Raw genomic sequence first — 18445 nt, forward strand, 5'->3', positions numbered from 1 at the left:
TTATAACGTGGACCTCACTATAGTAAGATGTCGGTTTTCCAACACTCCTTTAGATTTGGTTTCTCTTCTCAGTACATGCCCAGCTAATAGTAAAGATAGAGTAAATATTAATAGCCACATTTTCAAATCTTTTTATTTGACACAGTATGGCACGGTTGTTCAAAAGCTGGTTAAACTTTATTTGTGATTAATTTCACGGGAACCAATCAGATAAGGCGTTTTTCTCTGATTATTTCTCGTGGAATTAGTCATGTACATAGCCACTTCACAAGGAGGAGGAATGACATGAATTTGCCTCAGGCCAGACTGACTCGATCTCATAATAGCTTCCCTGTCCATGCACTCAAGATTTACAACAGGATGCCGGTGTATTTCCGTGAACAGGAGGAAAACATCTTGAAGAAGGAACTTCGTGAGAAGCTTGTGAGTCTGGCTCTCTACTCCCTGGATGAAGAGTCAATCCAATGTTTTCTGAGATCTATTACTGGCCTCCCATCTTGATCTCAGTCTAGTTTTCAAGTTTAAAGTTTTATATTTTACTTTCCTTGCCCTATTACCATAGGTAAGGAAAGTATTGCTTTCCGAAAAAAATTAAGGTACCCCAATTTCTAAATTTCTATACGTTTCAAGGTCCCCTGAGTCCAAAAAACTGGTTTTTGGGTATTGGTCTGTATGTGTGTGTGTGTGTGTGTGTGTGTGTGTGTGTGTGTATGAGTGTATGTGCGTCTGTGTACACGATATCTCATCTCCCAATTAACGGAATGACTTGAAATTTGGAACTTAAGGTCCTTACACTATAAGGATCCGACACGAACAATTTCGATCAAATGCAATTCAAGATGGCGGCTAAAATGGCAAAAATGTTGTCAAAAACAGGGTTTTTCGTGATTTTCTCGGAAACGGCTCCAACGATTTTTATCAAATTCATACCTAAAATAGTCATCGATAAGCTCTATCAACTGCCACAAGTCCCATATCTGTAAAAAATTCAGGAGCTCCGCCCCATCAATGCAGATAGATTCCCAATTATCAGGCTTCAGATACAATTGAAACAAAATAAATCAAGTGAAGTAGATTGAGCATGAAAATCTCTACAATTAATGTTCAGTAACATTTTCACCTAAAATTGAAAATAAGCTTTATATTCGAGAAAATGTGATTATTCAATTGCAAATTATTGTTGATTCTATTAAATCATTCACTATGAAGAGATAGCAGACCTCATGTGTGTCTCCAGCGTTATTGCCCTGTCACCAGCTGGCTCAAATATTTGAATAGTAGACTTGAGATGCGCGGGAACACTCGCGTCAGTGATCAATTTTCATAACGGCAAGGAAAGTTGTGTGAGTGCGCCACACCAGATTTTTTATGACGCAATCCATCCAGCAAGTGCTGGTCATGGATGGAGACTACTGAATTACTGAATTATATTTTAACCGGCGTTTGTGGAACCGTCACTATATCTCAGTTAACGACTGATTGAACAAAGTAAGTAGCTAGCCTATTCGATAGAAATTGCATCATGAATTATAACTCGGAAATAATATTCCACATTTTGTGATTTTCTAGATGTTCGGCACCACTCACAAGCTAGTACAGCAAATCAGACAGCAGAGCAGTATAGGAGACGGTGACAATGTCACTGAAATTGAGAGGCAGCTGTCGAAAAATGTCACTACGTCACTAGTCGCGTCACTACAGGAGTTATCGATAACCTTCCGACGATTGCAGAACTCTTATTTGAAAAGTGAGTAAGTAATGAAATGGAGAAAAGATAGCAAAAGAAGATATCTCATGGGATATATGTTATGGGGTATAGGGCGTTTATGTTCAAAATTTCATTTTTAACTCAAGCCGATAGTCATATAGTTAGGTCCACGTTATAATGGCAGTGGATTGATTGATTGATTGATTGAGTACTTTATTTATGTAGATTACAATATATACTGTCTTATACACTTATATACAATAGCTTACAATACAGCAAAATTATAGATGAATTTACATGATATAGACTAAGAAAATAATTATTGAACTGTATATGATATGAAAAAGCAATTTGTAATATAATAACTATAGATAATAATTATATTGTTATGCATCTACATAAACAGAGAGAGAGAGATCCGCTTTGTTGAGTGATAGACAAGGATAGCAATACCATTGTTAATCAAACACTGCCATTATAACGTGGACCTCACTATAGTAGTTTTTTGTGACGCTGATAGTCTTACATAATGTGCTGTTCAGTAGAGTCTCACCCGCCCAATACAGTAATAATAAACAGTAGTCGACAGTAATCGGCTTGAGGTAACAAGAAATCGATCTAGCAAGGTTGCGGAGGTAGAAACGGATAGCTCTATCTGCTTTGTTGAATGATAGAGACAAGGATGGCAACACCAATGTTGATCAAATACTGCCATTATAACGTGGACCTTACAATGGTCATATCTGTTTGGATTTTTGTGTTGTACCTTTTTAGGCCTACTCAATAGTTTTTTAAATGAGTACAGTTTTCCACAGATGGAAATAAATTGGAAGTTGCATTTGCTCAAATTCTAGTTAATGAATAATTATTATTAAACGAAAATCCCAATTAAATACAGTGAATCACCCCGAAGACTTCTGCTACTGCAAATATTGACAACGGGGTAAACAGCTAGATGGTAATTCGGTTAGCGCTACTATACAAAAATTATTTGTTAGCCCAGGAAATTTGTCAGCTCATCGAATTTCCATCTAGCTGTTTACCCAATTGTCAATATTTGCAGTAGCGTGAAAGTCTCCGGGGTGATTTACTGCATTTAATTGGGATTTTCTTTAAATAATAATCACAGTTTTTCATTTGGATGGAAATTACTGAGATATTACTAGAATTTCCATCTAGCTGTTTACCCTGTTGTCAATATTTGCAGTAGCACAAGTCTCCGGGGTGATTTACTGCATTTAATTGGGATTTTCGTTTAGTAATAATTACAGTTTTTCATGTACTTTTCCCAAGAGACAATATGTTTCGTCTCATTAAAAAATTTTCATGTGACAAAATAAAATCAATACATAATACTTCAATTTTGAGTTGTAAAACTTGCAATCTTGCAATCTTTAATACCAAATTTTGACTTGTAAAACTTGCAATCTTGCAATCTTGAATACCAAATTTTGAGTTGTAAAACTTGCAATCTTGCAATCTTGAATACCAAAAATCCTAATTTATTTATTTGACAGGGGCTTTGTTCTATCTAGAATGCCAATAAAGTTCATTTATTTACGTATTCATTTAACAGGACTGAACATGAGAGAGGAACGTTCAAAGCCGTTTTTCGATACAGCCCTCGACATTGATTTGAACAGCGACAGTACAATCGTCGATTTGAACAACTGGGGAAGCGGAGGTTTCAATTTGACCAGCGAGGCTGAGAATCTCGATCGCCAGTTTAGCTACAAATCTATGCTTGCTGGAGGAGCGGATCAGGTAAACCACGTTTAACTCATGATTAGTGTGCTAGTTAATCCTGAACGCTAGTTTAGCCATTAAGGTTCAATGCTTGCTGGAGGAGCGGATCAGGTAAACCACGTTTAACTCATGATTAGTGTGCTAGTTAATCCTGAACGCTAGTTTAGCCGTTAAGGTTCATTGCTTGCTGGAGGAGCGGATCAGGTGAATCACGTTTAACTCATGATTAGTGTGCTAGTTAATCCTGAACGCTAGTTTAGCCGTTAAGGTTCATTGCTTGCTGGAGGAGCGGATCAGGTGAATCACGTTTAACTCATGATTAGTGTGCTAGTTAATCCTGAACGCTAGTTTAGCCGTTAAGGTTCATTGCTTGCTGGAGGAGCGGATCAGGTGAATCACGTTTAACTCATGATTAGTGTGCTAGTTAATCCTGAACGCTAGTTTAGCCGTTAAGGTTCATTGCTTGCTGGAGGAGCGGATCAGGTAAACCACGTTTAACTCATGATAAGTGTGCTAGTTAATCCTGAACGCTAGTTTAGCCGTTAAGGTTCAATGCTTGCTGGAGGAGCGGATCAGGTAAACCACGTTTAACTCATGATTAGTGTGCTAGTTAATCCTGAACGCTAGTTTAGCCGTTAAGGTTCAATGCTTGTTGGAGGAGCGGATCAGGTAAACCACGTTTAACTCATGATTAGTGTGCTAGTTAATCCTGAACGCTAGTTTAGCCGTTAAGGTTCAATGCTTGCTGGAGGAGCGGATCAGGTAAACCACGTTTAACTCATGATTAGTGTGCTAGTTAATCCTGAACGCTAGTTTAGCCGTTAAGGTTCAATGCTTGCTGGAGGAACGGTGCAGTTAAACTCATGATTAGAGTGTAAGGCTAGGCACACACCAGTAAGTCAAGATAATACAAGACATGATCAGTCACAATACTTCACATAGCTGCTTATGAAGACATGTCTAATTGCAATGACTAATCAGTGTGTGTTGCGTCATAAGCAATGTGAAGTATTGTGTCTGAAAATGAATAACGTGTCTGAAAAAATTGTCTTGTCTTGAATAACTATGGTGTACGCCTAGCTAAGGCATACATTATTGTTCATTCTTTGTATTGATCATATTGTTTCTAGTTTGTATAGACTATATGATTTTTGTGTTTGTGATGTTTCTTGGAAGAATAACTTTCATTTATCACGCAAAACAGCAACAAGCTCTAGCATAGCCACAAGCTTTAGCATGTATTAGAGGTGGCTATGACTTTAGTCGTACAGTCGGGGTCTCACAAGCTGATCCCTCGACTGATTCACAACTTCAGCAACATCAATACGCTAATATGAATAGCGAAAAAACTTGATCAACCAGCTGAGTTGTATTCAGCTATTTGAGTTAACCTGCCTAGCACTTCGTATTTTATAATTAGGTATCCAAAAGAGTAGATGAGTACACACATTGGTATGAAATTAATAGGACTGAAATTAATTTTATTTTTTTTAAATGTGTGAATTCAGGGCTACTTTCTTGTATTTATAAAATAGAATTATAGTACCCTTTAAAATTGATAAAATATTAAAAAATGTCTGATCATGTCTTGTATTATCTTGACTAACTGGTGTGTGCCTAGCCTTAGTTAATCTTGAACGCTAGTTTAGTTTTCAAGAGTCAATGCTGGTGGAGGAGCGGCCTTGATCGCCAGTTTAGACAAATCTATGCTTGCTGGAGGAGCGGATCAGGTAAACCACGTTTAACTCATGATTAGTGTGCTAGTTAATCCTGAACGCTAGTTTAGCCGTTAAGGTTCAATGCTTGCTGGAGGAACGGTGCAGTTAAACTCATGATTAGAGTGTAAGGCTAGGCACACACCAGTAAGTCAAGATAATACAAGACATGATCAGTCACAATACTTCACATAGCTGCTTATGAAGACATGTCTAATTGCAATGACTAATCAGTGTGTGTTGCGTCATAAGCAATGTGAAGTATTGTGTCTGAAAATGAATAACGTGTCTGAAAAAATTGTCTTGTCTTGAATAACTATGGTGTACGCCTAGCTAAGGCATACATTATTGTTCATTCTTTGTATTGATCATATTGTTTCTAGTTTGTATAGACTATATTGATTTTTGTGTTTGTGATGTTTCTTGGAAGAATAACTTTCATTTATCACGCAAAACAGCAACAAGCTCTAGCATAGCCACAAGCTTTAGCATGTATTAGAGGTGGCTATGACTTTAGTCGTACAGTCGGGGTCTCACAAGCTGATCCCTCGACTGATTCACAACTTCAGCAACATCAATACGCTAATATGAATAGCGAAAAAACTTGATCAACCAGCTGAGTTGTATTCAGCTATTTGAGTTAACCTGCCTAGCACTTCGTATTTTATAATTAGGTATCCAAAAGAGTAGATGAGTACACACATTGGTATGAAATTAATAGGACTGAAATTAATTTTATTTTTTTTAAATGTGTGAATTCAGGGCTACTTTCTTGTATTTATAAAATAGAATTATAGTACCCTTTAAAATTGATAAAATATTAAAAAATGTCTGATCATGTCTTGTATTATCTTGACTAACTGGTGTGTGCCTAGCCTTAGTTAATCTTGAACGCTAGTTTAGTTTTCAAGAGTCAATGCTGGTGGAGGAGCGGCCTTGATCGCCAGTTTAGACAAATCTATGCTTGCTGGAGGAGCGGCTCAGGTAAACCACGTTTAACTCATAGTTAGTGTGCTAGGTGATCTAGTATTTACTGATTTAGTAAATAGATAAGTAACTTATTATTGTATAATGTCAGTTAACTTATTATTATAGCCAGTTTAATTGTTAATGCTGGCTGGAGGAGCCAATTAGATAAGTCACTATTAAGCCATGGGCTAGTTAAGCTTGAACGCTAGTTCAATTAAAACTCAATGCTGGCTGAAGGAGCAGATCGGGTAAACCACGATCAAGAAAATATTTATTGTCAGTTTGAGTTAGTTGGGAAGATTGAGGAGTTAATCTCAAGTTAATCTTGAACGCCAGTTTAGTTTTCAAGAGTCACTGCTGGCTGGAGGAGCCAATTAGATAAATTACTATTTAGCTATGGTTATTGGGCTATTTAAGCTTGAACGCTAGTTCAATTACAACTCAATGCTGGCTGAAGGAGCAGATCTGGTAAACCACGATCAAGAAAATATTTATTGTCAGTTTGAGTTATTTGGGAAGATTGAGGAGTTAATCTCAAGTTAATCTTGAACGCCAGTTTAGTTTTCAAGAGTCACTGCTGGCTGGGGAAGCCAATTAGATAAATTACTATTAAGTCATGGGCTAGTTAAGCTTGAACGCTAGTTCAATTACAACTCAATGCTGGCTGAATTAGCAGATCTGGTAAACCACGACCAAGAAAATATTTATTGTAAGTTTGAGTTAGTTGGGAAGATTGAGGAGTTAATCTCAAGTTAATCTTGAACGCCAGTTTAGTTTTCAAGAGTCACTGCTGGCTGGAGGAGCGGCCTTGATCGCCAGTTTAGACAAATCTATGCTTGCTGGAGGAGCGGCTCAGGTAAACCACGTTTAACTCATAGTTAGTGTGCTAGGTGATCTAGTATTTACTGATTTAGTAAATAGATAAGTAACTTATTATTGTATAATGTCAGTTAACTTATTATTATAGCCAGTTTAATTGTTAATGCTGGCTGGAGGAGCCAATTAGATAAGTCACTATTAAGCCATGGGCTAGTTAAGCTTGAACGCTAGTTCAATTAAAACTCAATGCTGGCTGAAGGAGCAGATCTGGTAAACCACGATCAAGAAAATATTTATTGTCAGTTTGAGTTAGTTGGGAAGATTGAGGAGTTAATCTCAAGTTAATCTTGAACGCCAGTTTAGTTTTCAAGAGTCACTGCTGGCTGGAGGAGCCAATTAGATAAATTACTATTTAGCTATGGTTATTGGGCTATTTAAGCTTGAACGCTAGTTCAATTACAACTCAATGCTGGCTGAAGGAGCAGATCTGGTAAACCACGATCAAGAAAATATTTATTGTAAGTTTGAGTTAGTTGGGAAGATTGAGGAGTTAATCTCAAGTTAATCTTGAACGCCAGTTTAGTTTTCAAGAGTCACTGCTGGCTGGAGGAGCCAATTAGATAAATCACTATTAAGCCATGGGCTTGTTAAGCTTGAGCTAGTTCAATTAAAACTCAATGCTGGCTGAATTAGCAAATCTGGTAAACCACGACCAAGAAAATATTTATTGTAAGTTTGAGTTAGTTGGGAAGATTGAGGAGTTAATCTCAAGTTAATCTTGAACGCCAGTTTAGTTTTCAAGAGTCACTGCTGGCTGGAGGAGCCAATTAGATAAATTACTATTTAGCTATGGTTATTGGGCTATTTAAGCTTGAACGCTAGTTCAATTACAACTCAATGCTGGCTGAATTAGCAAATCTGGTAAACCACGACCAAGAAAATATTTATTGTCAGTTTGAGTTATTTGGAAGATTGAGGAGTTAATCTCAAGTTAATCTTGAACGCTAGTTTAGCCGTTAAGGTTCAATGCTGGCTGGAGGAGCCAATTAGATAAATCACTATTAAGCCATGGGCTTGTTAAGCTTGAGCTAGTTCAATTAAAACTCAATGCTGGCTGAATTAGCAAATCTGGTAAACCACGACCAAGAAAATATTTATTGTAAGTTTGAGTTAGTTGGGAAGATTGAGGAGTTAATCTCAAGTTAATCTTGAACGCTAGTTTAGCCGTTAAGGTTCAATGCTTGCTGGAGGAGCGGATCAGGTAAACCACGTTTAACTCATGATTAGTGTGCTAGTTAATCTTGAACGCCAGTTTAGTTTTCAAGAGTCACTGCTGGCTGGAGGAGCCAATTAGATAAATTACTATTTAGCTATGGTTATTGGGCTATTTAAGCTTGAACGCTAGTTCAATTACAACTCAATGCTGGCTGAATTAGCAAATCTGGTAAACCACGATCAAGAAAATATTATTGTCAGTTTGAGTTATTTGGAAGATTGAGGAGTTAATCTCAAGTTAATCTTGAACGCCAGTTTAGTTTTCAAGAGTCACTGCTGGCTGGAGGAGCCAATTAGATAAATTACTATTAAGTCATGGGCTAGTTAAGCTTGAACGCTAGTTCAATTACAACTCAATGCTGGCTGAATTAGCAGATCGGGTAAACCACGATCAAGAAAATATTTATTGTCAGTTTGAGTTAGTTGGGAAGATTGAGGAGTTAATCTCAAGTTAATCTTGAACGCCAGTTTAGTTTTCAAGAGTCACTGCTGGCTGGAGGAGCCAATTAGATAAATTACTATTTAGCTATGGTTATTGGGCTATTTAAGCTTGAACGCTAGTTCAATTACAACTCAATGCTGGCTGAAGGAGCAGATCTGGTAAACCACGATCAAGAAAATATTTATTGTCAGTTTGAGTTATTTGGGAAGATTGAGGAGTTAATCTCAAGTTAATCTTGAACGCCAGTTTAGTTTTCAAGAGTCACTGCTGGCTGGGGAAGCCAATTAGATAATTACTATTAAGTCATGGGCTATTTAAGCTTGAACGCTAGTTCAATTACAACTCAATGCTGGCTGAATTAGCAGATCGGGTAAACCACGATCAAGAAAATATTTATTGTCAGTTTGAGTTATTTGGGAAGATTGAGGAGTTAATCTCAAGTTAATCTTGAACGCTAGTTTAGCCATTAAGGTTCAATGCTGGCTGGAGGAGCCAATTAGATAAATCACTATTAAGCCATGGGCTTGTTAAGCTTGAGCTAGTTCAATTAAAACTCAATGCTGGCTGAATTAGCAAATCTGGTAAACCACGACCAAGAAAATATTTATTGTAAGTTTGAGTTAGTTGGGAAGATTGAGGAGTTAATCTCAAGTTAATCTTGAACGCTAGTTTAGCCGTTAAGGTTCAATGCTTGCTGGAGGAACGGTTCAGTTAAACCACGTTTAACTCATGATTAGAGTGTAAGGCTAGGCACACACCAGTAAGTCAAGATAATACAAGACATGATCAGTCACAATACTTCACATAGTTGCTTATGAAGACATGTCTAATTGCAATGACTAATCAGTGTGTGTTGCGTCATAAGCAATGTGAAGTATTGTGACTAAACGTGTCTGAAAATGAATAACGTGTCTGAAAAAATTGTCTTGTCTTGAATAACTATGGTGTACGCCTAGCTAAGGCATACATTATTGTTCATTCTTTGTATTGATCATATTGTTTCTAGTTTGTATAGACTATATTGATTTTTTGTTTGTGATGTTTCTTGGAAGAATAACTTTCATTTATCACGCAAAACAGCAACAAGCTTTAGCATAGCCACAAGCTTTAGCATGTATTAGAGGTGGCTATGACTTTAGTCGTACAGTCGGGGTCTCACAAGCTGATCCCTCGACTGATTCACAACTTCAGCAACATCAATACGCTACTATGAATAGCGAAAAAACTTGATCAACCAGCTGAGTTGTATTCAGCTATTTGAGTCAACCTGCCTAGCACTTCGTATTTTATAATTAGGTATCCAAAAGAGTAGATGAGTACACACATTGGTATGAAATTAATTTTATCTTTTTTAAAATGTATGAATTCAGGGCTACTTTCTTGTATTTATAAAATAGAATTATAGTACCCTTTAAATTGATAAAATATTAAAAAATGTCTGATCATGTCTTGTATTATCTTGACTAACTGGTGTGTGCCTAGCCTTAGTTAATCTTGAACGCTAGTTTAGTTTTCAAGAGTCAATGCTGGTGGAGGAGCGGCCTTGATCGCCAGTTTACACAAATCTATGCTTGCTGGAGGAGCGGATCAGGTAAACCACGTTCAACTCATGATTAGAGTGTTGGTTAATCTTGAACGCTAGTTTAGCCATTAAGGTTCAATGCTTGCTGGAGGAGCGGATCAGGTAAACCACGTTTAACTCATGATTAGTGTGCTAGTTAATCTTGAACGCTAGTTTAGCCATTAAGGTTCAATGCTTGCTGGAGGAGCGGATCAGGTAACCACGTTTAACTCATGATTAGTGTGCTAGTTAATCTTGAACGCTAGTTTAGCCATTAAGGTTCAATGCTGGCTGGAGGAGCCAATTAGATAAATTACTATTTAGCTATGGTTATTGGGCTATTTAAGCTTGAACGCTAGTTCAATTACAACTCAATGCTGGCTGAATTAGCAAATCTGGTAAACCACAATCAAGAAAATATTTATTGTCAGTTTGAGTTAGTTGGGAAGATTGAGGAGTTAATCTCAAGTTAATCTTGAACGCTAGTTTAGCCGTTAAGGTTCAATGCTGGCTGGAGGAGCCAATTAGATAAATTACTATTAAGTCATGGGCTAGTTAAGCTTGAACGCTAGTTCAATTACAACTCAATGCTGGCTGAATTAGCAAATCTGGTAAACCACGATCAAGAAAATATTATTGTCAGTTTGAGTTATTTGGAAGATTGAGGAGTTAATCTCAAGTTAATCTTGAACGCTAGTTTAGCCATTAAGGTTCAATGCTGGCTGGAGGAGCCAATTAGATAAATTACTATTAAGTCATGGGCTAGTTAAGCTTGAACGCTAGTTCAATTAAGGTTCAATGCTTGCTGGAGGAGCGGATCAGGTGAACCACGTTTAACTCATGATTAGAGTGTAAGGCTAGGCACACACCAGTTAGTCAAAATAATACAAGACATGATCAGTCACAATACTTCACATAGTTGCTTATAAAGACATGTCTAATTGCAATGACTTATCAATGTGAGTTGCGTCATAAGCAACTATGTGAAGTATTGTGACTAAACGTGTCTGAAAATGAATAACGTGTCTGAAAAAATTGTCTTGTCTTGAATAACTATGGTGTACGCCTAGCTAAGGCATACATTATTGTTCATTCTTTGTATTGATCATATTGTTTCTAGTTTGTATAGACTATATTGATTTTTTGTTTGTGATGTTTCTTGGAAGAATAACTTTCATTTATCACGCAAAACAGCAACAAGCTTTAGCATAGCCACAAGCTTTAGCATGTATTAGAGGTGGCTATGACTTTAGTCGTACAGTCGGGGTCTCACAAGCTGATCCCTCGACTGATTCACAACTTCAGCAACATCAATACGCTACTATGAATAGCGAAAAAACTTGATCAACCAGCTGAGTTGTATTCAGCTATTTGAGTCAACCTGCCTAGCACCTCGTATTTTATAATTAGGTATCCAAAAGAGTAGATGAGTACACACATTGGTATGAAATTAATAGGACTGAAATTAATTTTATCTTTTTTTAAAATGTGTGAATTCAGGGCTACTTTCTTGTATTTATAAAATAGAATTATAGTACCCTTTAAAATTGATGAAATATTAAAAAATGTCTGATCATGTCTTGTATTATCTTGACTAACTGGTGTGTGCCTAGCCTTAGTTAATCTTGAACGCTAGTTTAGTTTTCAAGAGTCAATGCTGGTGGAGGAGCGGCCTTGATCGCCAGTTTACACAAATCTATGCTTGCTTGAGGAGCGGATCAGGTAAACCACGTTTAACTCATGATTAGAGTGTTGGTTAATCTTGAACGCTAGTTCAGCCGTTAAGGTTCAATTCTTGCTGGAGGAGCGGTTCAGGTAAACCACGTTTAACTCATGATTAGTGTGCTAGTTAATCTTGAACGCTAGTTCAATTAAAACTCAATGCTGGCTGAATTAGCAAATCTGGTAAACCACGACCAAGAAAATATTTATTGTAAGTTTGAGTTAGTTGGGAAGATTGAGGAGTTAATCTCAAGTTAATCTTGAACGCCAGTTTAGTTTTCAAGAGTCACTGCTGGCTGGAGGAGCCAATTAGATAAATTACTATTAAGTCATGGGCTAGTTAAGCTTGAACGCTAGTTCAATTACAACTCAATGCTGGCTGAATTAGCAGATCGGGTAAACCACGATCAAGAAAATATTTATTGTCAGTTTGAGTTAGTTGGGAAGATTGAGGAGTTAATCTCAAGTTAATCTTGAACGCCAGTTTAGTTTTCAAGAGTCACTGCTGGCTGGAGGAGCCAATTAGATAAATTACTATTTAGCTATGGTTATTGGGCTATTTAAGCTTGAACGCTAGTTCAATTACAACTCAATGCTGGCTGAATTAGCAAATCTGGTAATCCACGATCAAGAAAATATTTATTGTCAGTTTGAGTTATTTGGGAAGATTGAGGAGTTAATCTCAAGTTAATCTTGAACGCCAGTTTAGTTTTCAAGAGTCACTGCTGGCTGGGGAAGCCAATTAGATAAATAACTATTAAGCCATGGGCTTGTTAAGCTTGAGCTAGTTCAATTAAAACTCAATGCTGGCTGAAGGAGCAGATCTGGTAAACCACGATCAAGAAAATATTTATTGTCAGTTTGAGTTATTGGGAAGATTGAGGAGTTAATCTCAAGTTAATCTTGAACGCCAGTTTAGTTTTCAAGAGTCACTGCTGGCTGGAGGAGCCAATTAGATAAATCACTATTAAGCCATGGGCTTGTTAAGCTTGAGCTAGTTCAATTAAAACTCAATGCTGGCTGAATTAGCAAATCTGGTAAACCACGATCAAGAAAATATTATTGTCAGTTTGAGTAAACCACGATCAAGAAAATATTTATTGTCAGTTTGAGTTAGTTGGGAAGATTGAGGAGTTAATCTCAAGTTAATCTTGAACGCCAGTTTAGTTTTCAAGAGTCACTGCTGGCTGGAGGAGCCAATTAGATAAATTACTATTTAGCTATGGTTATTGGGCTATTTAAGCTTGAACGCTAGTTCAATTACAACTCAATGCTGGCTGAATTAGCAAATCTGGTAAACCACGATCAAGAAAATATTTATCGTCAGTTTGAGCACGGAGTAAAGAACACTTTGTGTTAGTTGAGAAGATTGAGGAGTTAATCTGAAGTTAATCTTGAACGCCAGTTTAGTTGAGAATCAATGCTGGCTGTTGGAGAGGATTAGGTAAACTTATTGTTCCTTAAAAACAGTAATTTTAGATGATTCAGTAAATAGATAAATAAATTATTATTGTATAATAATATATTGTTTATTATAATTCTCGCAGTTGGTTAACTGCAATAGAATAAAAGCTTCCATCTTTGATGAATAACTTTGTTTTTGTTCTTGCATTTGTATTTTTATGGATGTGAATTTTATCTTTTTGCAGGCCCAGGCGCAGCTATTAATGTTGGAAGAGGAGAATACAAGGTTGGCAGCCCATCACGAAACTGAGGTTCAGGGAATTGTCAAATCCATCCTTGATTTGAACGACATTTTCAAAGATTTGGCACATATGGTGGTCGAACAGGTGCGTAAATTAGTCAATAATTTAAGGATAAATGGAGACGCCCTAATAATATCAAAAACTTGTCAGAAATAGTCCCCTCAATTCTCCAGTGGTAACCATGTTGTGTGAATCATATTAACCACTCTAATCATAATAATTATGATTAGGTGGGAGTGACTGAAAGTCAAAATCATGGGCTTTTAATATTCGAGGTTCTGTAATTTATAGAGACCCAAAGCCTGTTTCTGTAGTTTATGATTGGTATTTCTAAAAATCTGGTGTGGTACACTCACGCAACTTTCCTTGCTCATATTTGAAACAACGAACAGACTTCTGTGTATGTGTATGTATAATTTTTTTCAGAGTACTTTTTCCCTTGTGTAAATTGTGAAATTCGATGGATTTTTTCAAAGTCGTTAAAACAGCTATTCTACAGATGAATTATCTCGACTATGTGTTCTTTTTATGAACTGCGCTATCTACCTACCTCATGCACGAGAAGGAGGTTACTAAATCCATTTCTCAAGGATGGGGGTGCACCCCCATCAGTTTCTCAGAACGGAGACTCATGCCAGTTGATAGAGCTGATAAATAACTATACAGGGTATGAATTTGAAAAAAATCGGTCAAGTTATTTTTGAGAAAATCGTGAAAAACATGGTTTTTCAGTAATTATCCGCCATTTTTCTCAAGAATATAACGGAGCTCCTGCAATTTTCCCAGGAATAAGACTCATGTCAGTTGATAGGGCTTATAAATAGCTATCCATGGTATAAATTTCAAGAAAATCGTTAGAGCCGTTTTTGAGAAAATCGTGAAAAACATGGTTTTTTAGTAATTATCCGCCATTTTTTCCGCCATCTTGGATTGAATTTTATTGAATTTCTTATTGTCGGGTCCTCATGGTATAAGGACCTTAAGTTTAAAATTTCAAGTCAATCGGTTAATTAGAAATGGAGTTATCGTGTTCACAGACATACACACAGACACACACACACACACACACCCACACACCCACACACACACACTCACACACACACCCACACACACACACACACACACAGACCAACATTCAAAAATCATGTTTTTGGACTCAGGGGACCTTGAAACGTATAGAAAACTTGAAATTGGGGTACCTTAATTTTTTTTTTGGAAAGCAATACTTTCCTTACCTATGGTAGTAGGGCAAGGAAAGTAAGAAAATGATTGGTTTGTTTTTTCAACTTGAGATGACTGTATCCCAAATCTTTATCTGGCTGTATTAGGCTAGCTTCACACGCATTCGTTTCCATTCGGTTCGGTTCGTTTCGTTGCCGAAAACGAATGAGGCTTTCATACATATCAGGTTTTAATTCGTACGGTTCTAATTAGGTATTTTCTTCTCAAACACAGCTGTGTTTGGATTGTTACAATTCATGCTGGTAATTAAATATAAAAGCTGGTGTTCAAATAGTAAGATCTGATTTCTTGAACAACAAAATTTTCAATCTAATTAAAAATTGTGAACTATTTGAATAGTTTATTTTTAATTATATTGATTTTGGACGTTTAGAGTGATTATTTTTTTTAAATTGAAAATTTGTTTTAATTATGACACATTGTACATAACGTTCATCTTTTCTCTCCATTAATTAAATCATTTTATTTTCATGGAAAAATAAAAAAAATGAAATTCTCCCTGAGTTTTAATTTAACTTCATATTTGTTTAGCAAAATATTCATTGAGAAAAAAATGATCCAGAGAACTAACAGAAATGAATTGACCATATTATTTCGACATGGAAGATATTCAAACAGATAATCATAATATCAGGTTAAAATAAAAACAAAAAAGCAAGCGTGTGTAAAAGACTTTGTTTTTATTTCCGGTTTCCTAACAACGAATTTGAATATGATAAAACCTATTCGTGTCGAGGGGGCGTTCGGTGCTATGCGGCTGCTATTCTGAACCGAATTCAAACCGAATCACCGTTTCATACTTATCGGAATTTGCCGAAAACGAACCGAACCGAATGTGTGTGAAACTAGCCCTTCGCTAGAAACGAATTTGCACCTGATGGAATTTATTAGAGTCAAATGGGCGTTCGGTTCTATGCGGTTTCTATTCGGTACCGAATTACTGTTTCACGCTTATCGGAATTTGCCGAAAACGAAACGAACCGAATGTGTGTGAAACTAGCCTAAGTCACCTACTAATAGGATATTAATTGCATTAATTGCAGTTTTTTTCTTTCTTGCTGAGGATGATGAGCTCTAGGCTTGAGTGCATAGGTTTTACAGGAGATAAAGAATTCCTGAATTCAGACCTAAATAATTGGTTACATAAAAATTTAAATTGATGTGGGAACTCAAGGGCTAACTAACCCAAATCTGAAAAGTGGTTATGGGCAGATGATAATGATGAGAGATGAATCAACCTACAGGTTTTCAAATGTTTTTCTATTTTGTGTTGACAGGGCACTGTTCTAGATAGGATAGACTACAATATAGAGCAGACCCAAACTCAGGTACATCAGGGATACCAACAGTTGAGAAAAGCCGACGAATATCACCGGAAAAATCGGAAAATGGTCTGCATAATCGTGCTAGCTTCAGTCACCATGTTCCTCACCTTTCTACTAATCATTGTCAAAACATAGGTCAACATTCTATTAGTGAAATATAGTCAATGTTTTCAAATTTGTTAAAACATGAACTGTGTTATGGAAATTGGTCATATCTATCATTCACACTGTATCAAAATTTTGTCATGAAGGAAAAATACCATCAGAAGATATCCCATGGTTTATGTTCCAATTTTCACTGATGAAAAACATTATACAGATGGAGAATTCTATTGATCATTGTAAAAACATTGACTGTTTAGCAGGGAATCTATTTGGAAAACTATAAACATTTTGGAATTGTTTTCAGATAGGATAGGCTGTGCTGAATCGCTGAATGATATTATTTGCTATGAGCATTTAGAAAATGAATTATCAAGCATTAAACTCAATATGAATTACGGTATGATATTTTCAAGATACTATGAAATGTGTGAAGTGGAAGTTTATTATATTTGTTGTCTAACACTGTCTGTTATTGATATTCCAAGTGTTACTTATGCTAAAACTAGTCAGTTTCATATCTACTCTCATTTTGAAACAATATATGCCAGTTGCACAAAAGCCGGTTAAATTTCAACCGCGATTAATTTCACGAGAACCAATAGGAGAAACCGTCATTTCTAAAAGGCCTTCTCTGATTGGTTCTCTTGTGAAATCAATCACGGTTAATATTTAACCGGCTTTTGTGCAACCGGGGCCTAATTGTCTGTATGTATTAGAAAATTTGCCATTTCATTTCAATTTTGACATTTGACAAATCTGTCTTCAAACATCTAGTGAAAATGTATCATGATCAATTTATCACAAACTCGATTTATTTCTAAATAGGAGTGTCATTTATTTTTGAAATCCACAAATCAAATCCTGTATAATCAAAGTGTATATAGATTTTGATGAATAAAATAAATGTTTAAGTTTCACTTTTACTTACATTCTTTACTTTACTTTTAATGTTTTTACATTAAGTATCCACTTTAGTACCTAATTTAAAACATTCAAACTTTTCAATTAAAAGAGTTGGCAGTATGTATAAAATTTATTCATGTCGCATCTGAATTGTCTGTTGTAGAATTATTTTAAAATTGGTATACTTATCAAAATGTTCTATTCTCGTTGATATTGTGGTAACTATAGTATTAAATACTACACTATACTGATATTATCTCACCTGTAGCCAATGTATTCTGTCACTTCTCAACATAAATTAAATTGCCTCAGCTTTATACAAGTTTAATTTTTAAGTTAATTAATTTTTATAAATTATGTAGAATCATTAAGAAATTTGTTTACTTTTCAAAAGTTCTTGTATGAACACAGAATGTTCTATTGTTGTTGATATTGTGATATTACAATACCACTATATCGATATTATCTCACCTGTATATATTCTGTTACTTCTCAAATAAATTAAATTGCCTTAGCTTTAGTTAGTTAGCAAATTCGTTGTATATTCAGACTATTTAGATTGAATTGTAGCCTATGTACGTTAATATTTATTTATTTTTATAGAAATAAACGATAACTTATTACACAAATCATTGTTTTTTATTATTTTCCTCAAGCTTTTCATTGTTATCATGGTTCTATATGGTAGGCCTACAGTGAAATACACTTTCAACCATCAACATTGATTGGATGAGAAGCAGAAAAGTCTGACAGTTTGAAGTTAATCTAAGTATAGTGAGGTCCACGTTATAATGGCAGTGGAGAAAGATAGGAGAATAACGTTGCCGATCCTCTGTCTTGTCAATGCCTTCTATAGACGGTAGCTGATACAAGCTCATTAATGTAAGGCTAGTTACACACACATCGATTTTTGGTCGTACGATATTTTGCCGTCACTATGAATTCTATCAGATTAAACGGAACTTGGCAAACATCATATGTTTGAAATCATCTGTTCAATCTAATAGAATTTATAAGGACGACAAAATATCGTACGACCAAAAATCGATGTGTGTGTAACTAGCCTAATATTAACTGTTCATTCTTGTTTAAATAGTCTTCCATCTAATTGGTTAATATCTACCCTTTCATCTAGCCTACTTTAAATAGCCTCTCATCTAGACTTCCATCTAGCCTTTCATCTAACCTACTTTAAATAGCCTTCATC

At 35.9% G+C, this 18445-nt stretch overlaps 1 protein-coding gene across 1 annotated transcript; it reads left to right on the forward strand.

Moving 5' to 3' along the window:
- The first annotated feature begins 360 nt into the window (after window positions 1–360).
- Window positions 361–17849, forward strand: LOC111049111 (syntaxin-16). Its single transcript, XM_039437323.1, has 5 exons — window positions 361–423; window positions 1570–1747; window positions 3285–3472; window positions 13607–13747; window positions 16183–17849. Exons 1-5 carry the CDS (start codon window positions 361–363, stop codon window positions 16363–16365), a joined length of 753 nt encoding a protein of 250 aa, XP_039293257.1. The 3' UTR covers window positions 16366–17849.
- The last annotated feature ends 596 nt before the right edge of the window (window positions 17850–18445 follow it).

This window comes from Nilaparvata lugens, chromosome 11, assembly GCF_014356525.2.
Source record: "Nilaparvata lugens isolate BPH chromosome 11, ASM1435652v1, whole genome shotgun sequence".
NCBI lineage: Eukaryota > Metazoa > Arthropoda > Insecta > Hemiptera > Delphacidae > Nilaparvata > Nilaparvata lugens.

Bases quoted from the DNA above. Each gene is read 5' to 3' on its own strand.
- LOC111049111 (XM_039437323.1), top strand. From the start codon at position 361: ATGCCGGTGTATTTCCGTGAACAGGAGGAAAACATCTTGAAGAAGGAA. The intron at 1,748-3,284 runs GTGAGTAAGTAA...TTCATTTAACAG, and splicing joins GCAGAACTCTTATTTGAAAA to GACTGAACATGAGAGAGGAA. The intron at 3,473-13,606 runs GTAAACCACGTT...ATCTTTTTGCAG, and splicing joins TTGCTGGAGGAGCGGATCAG to GCCCAGGCGCAGCTATTAAT.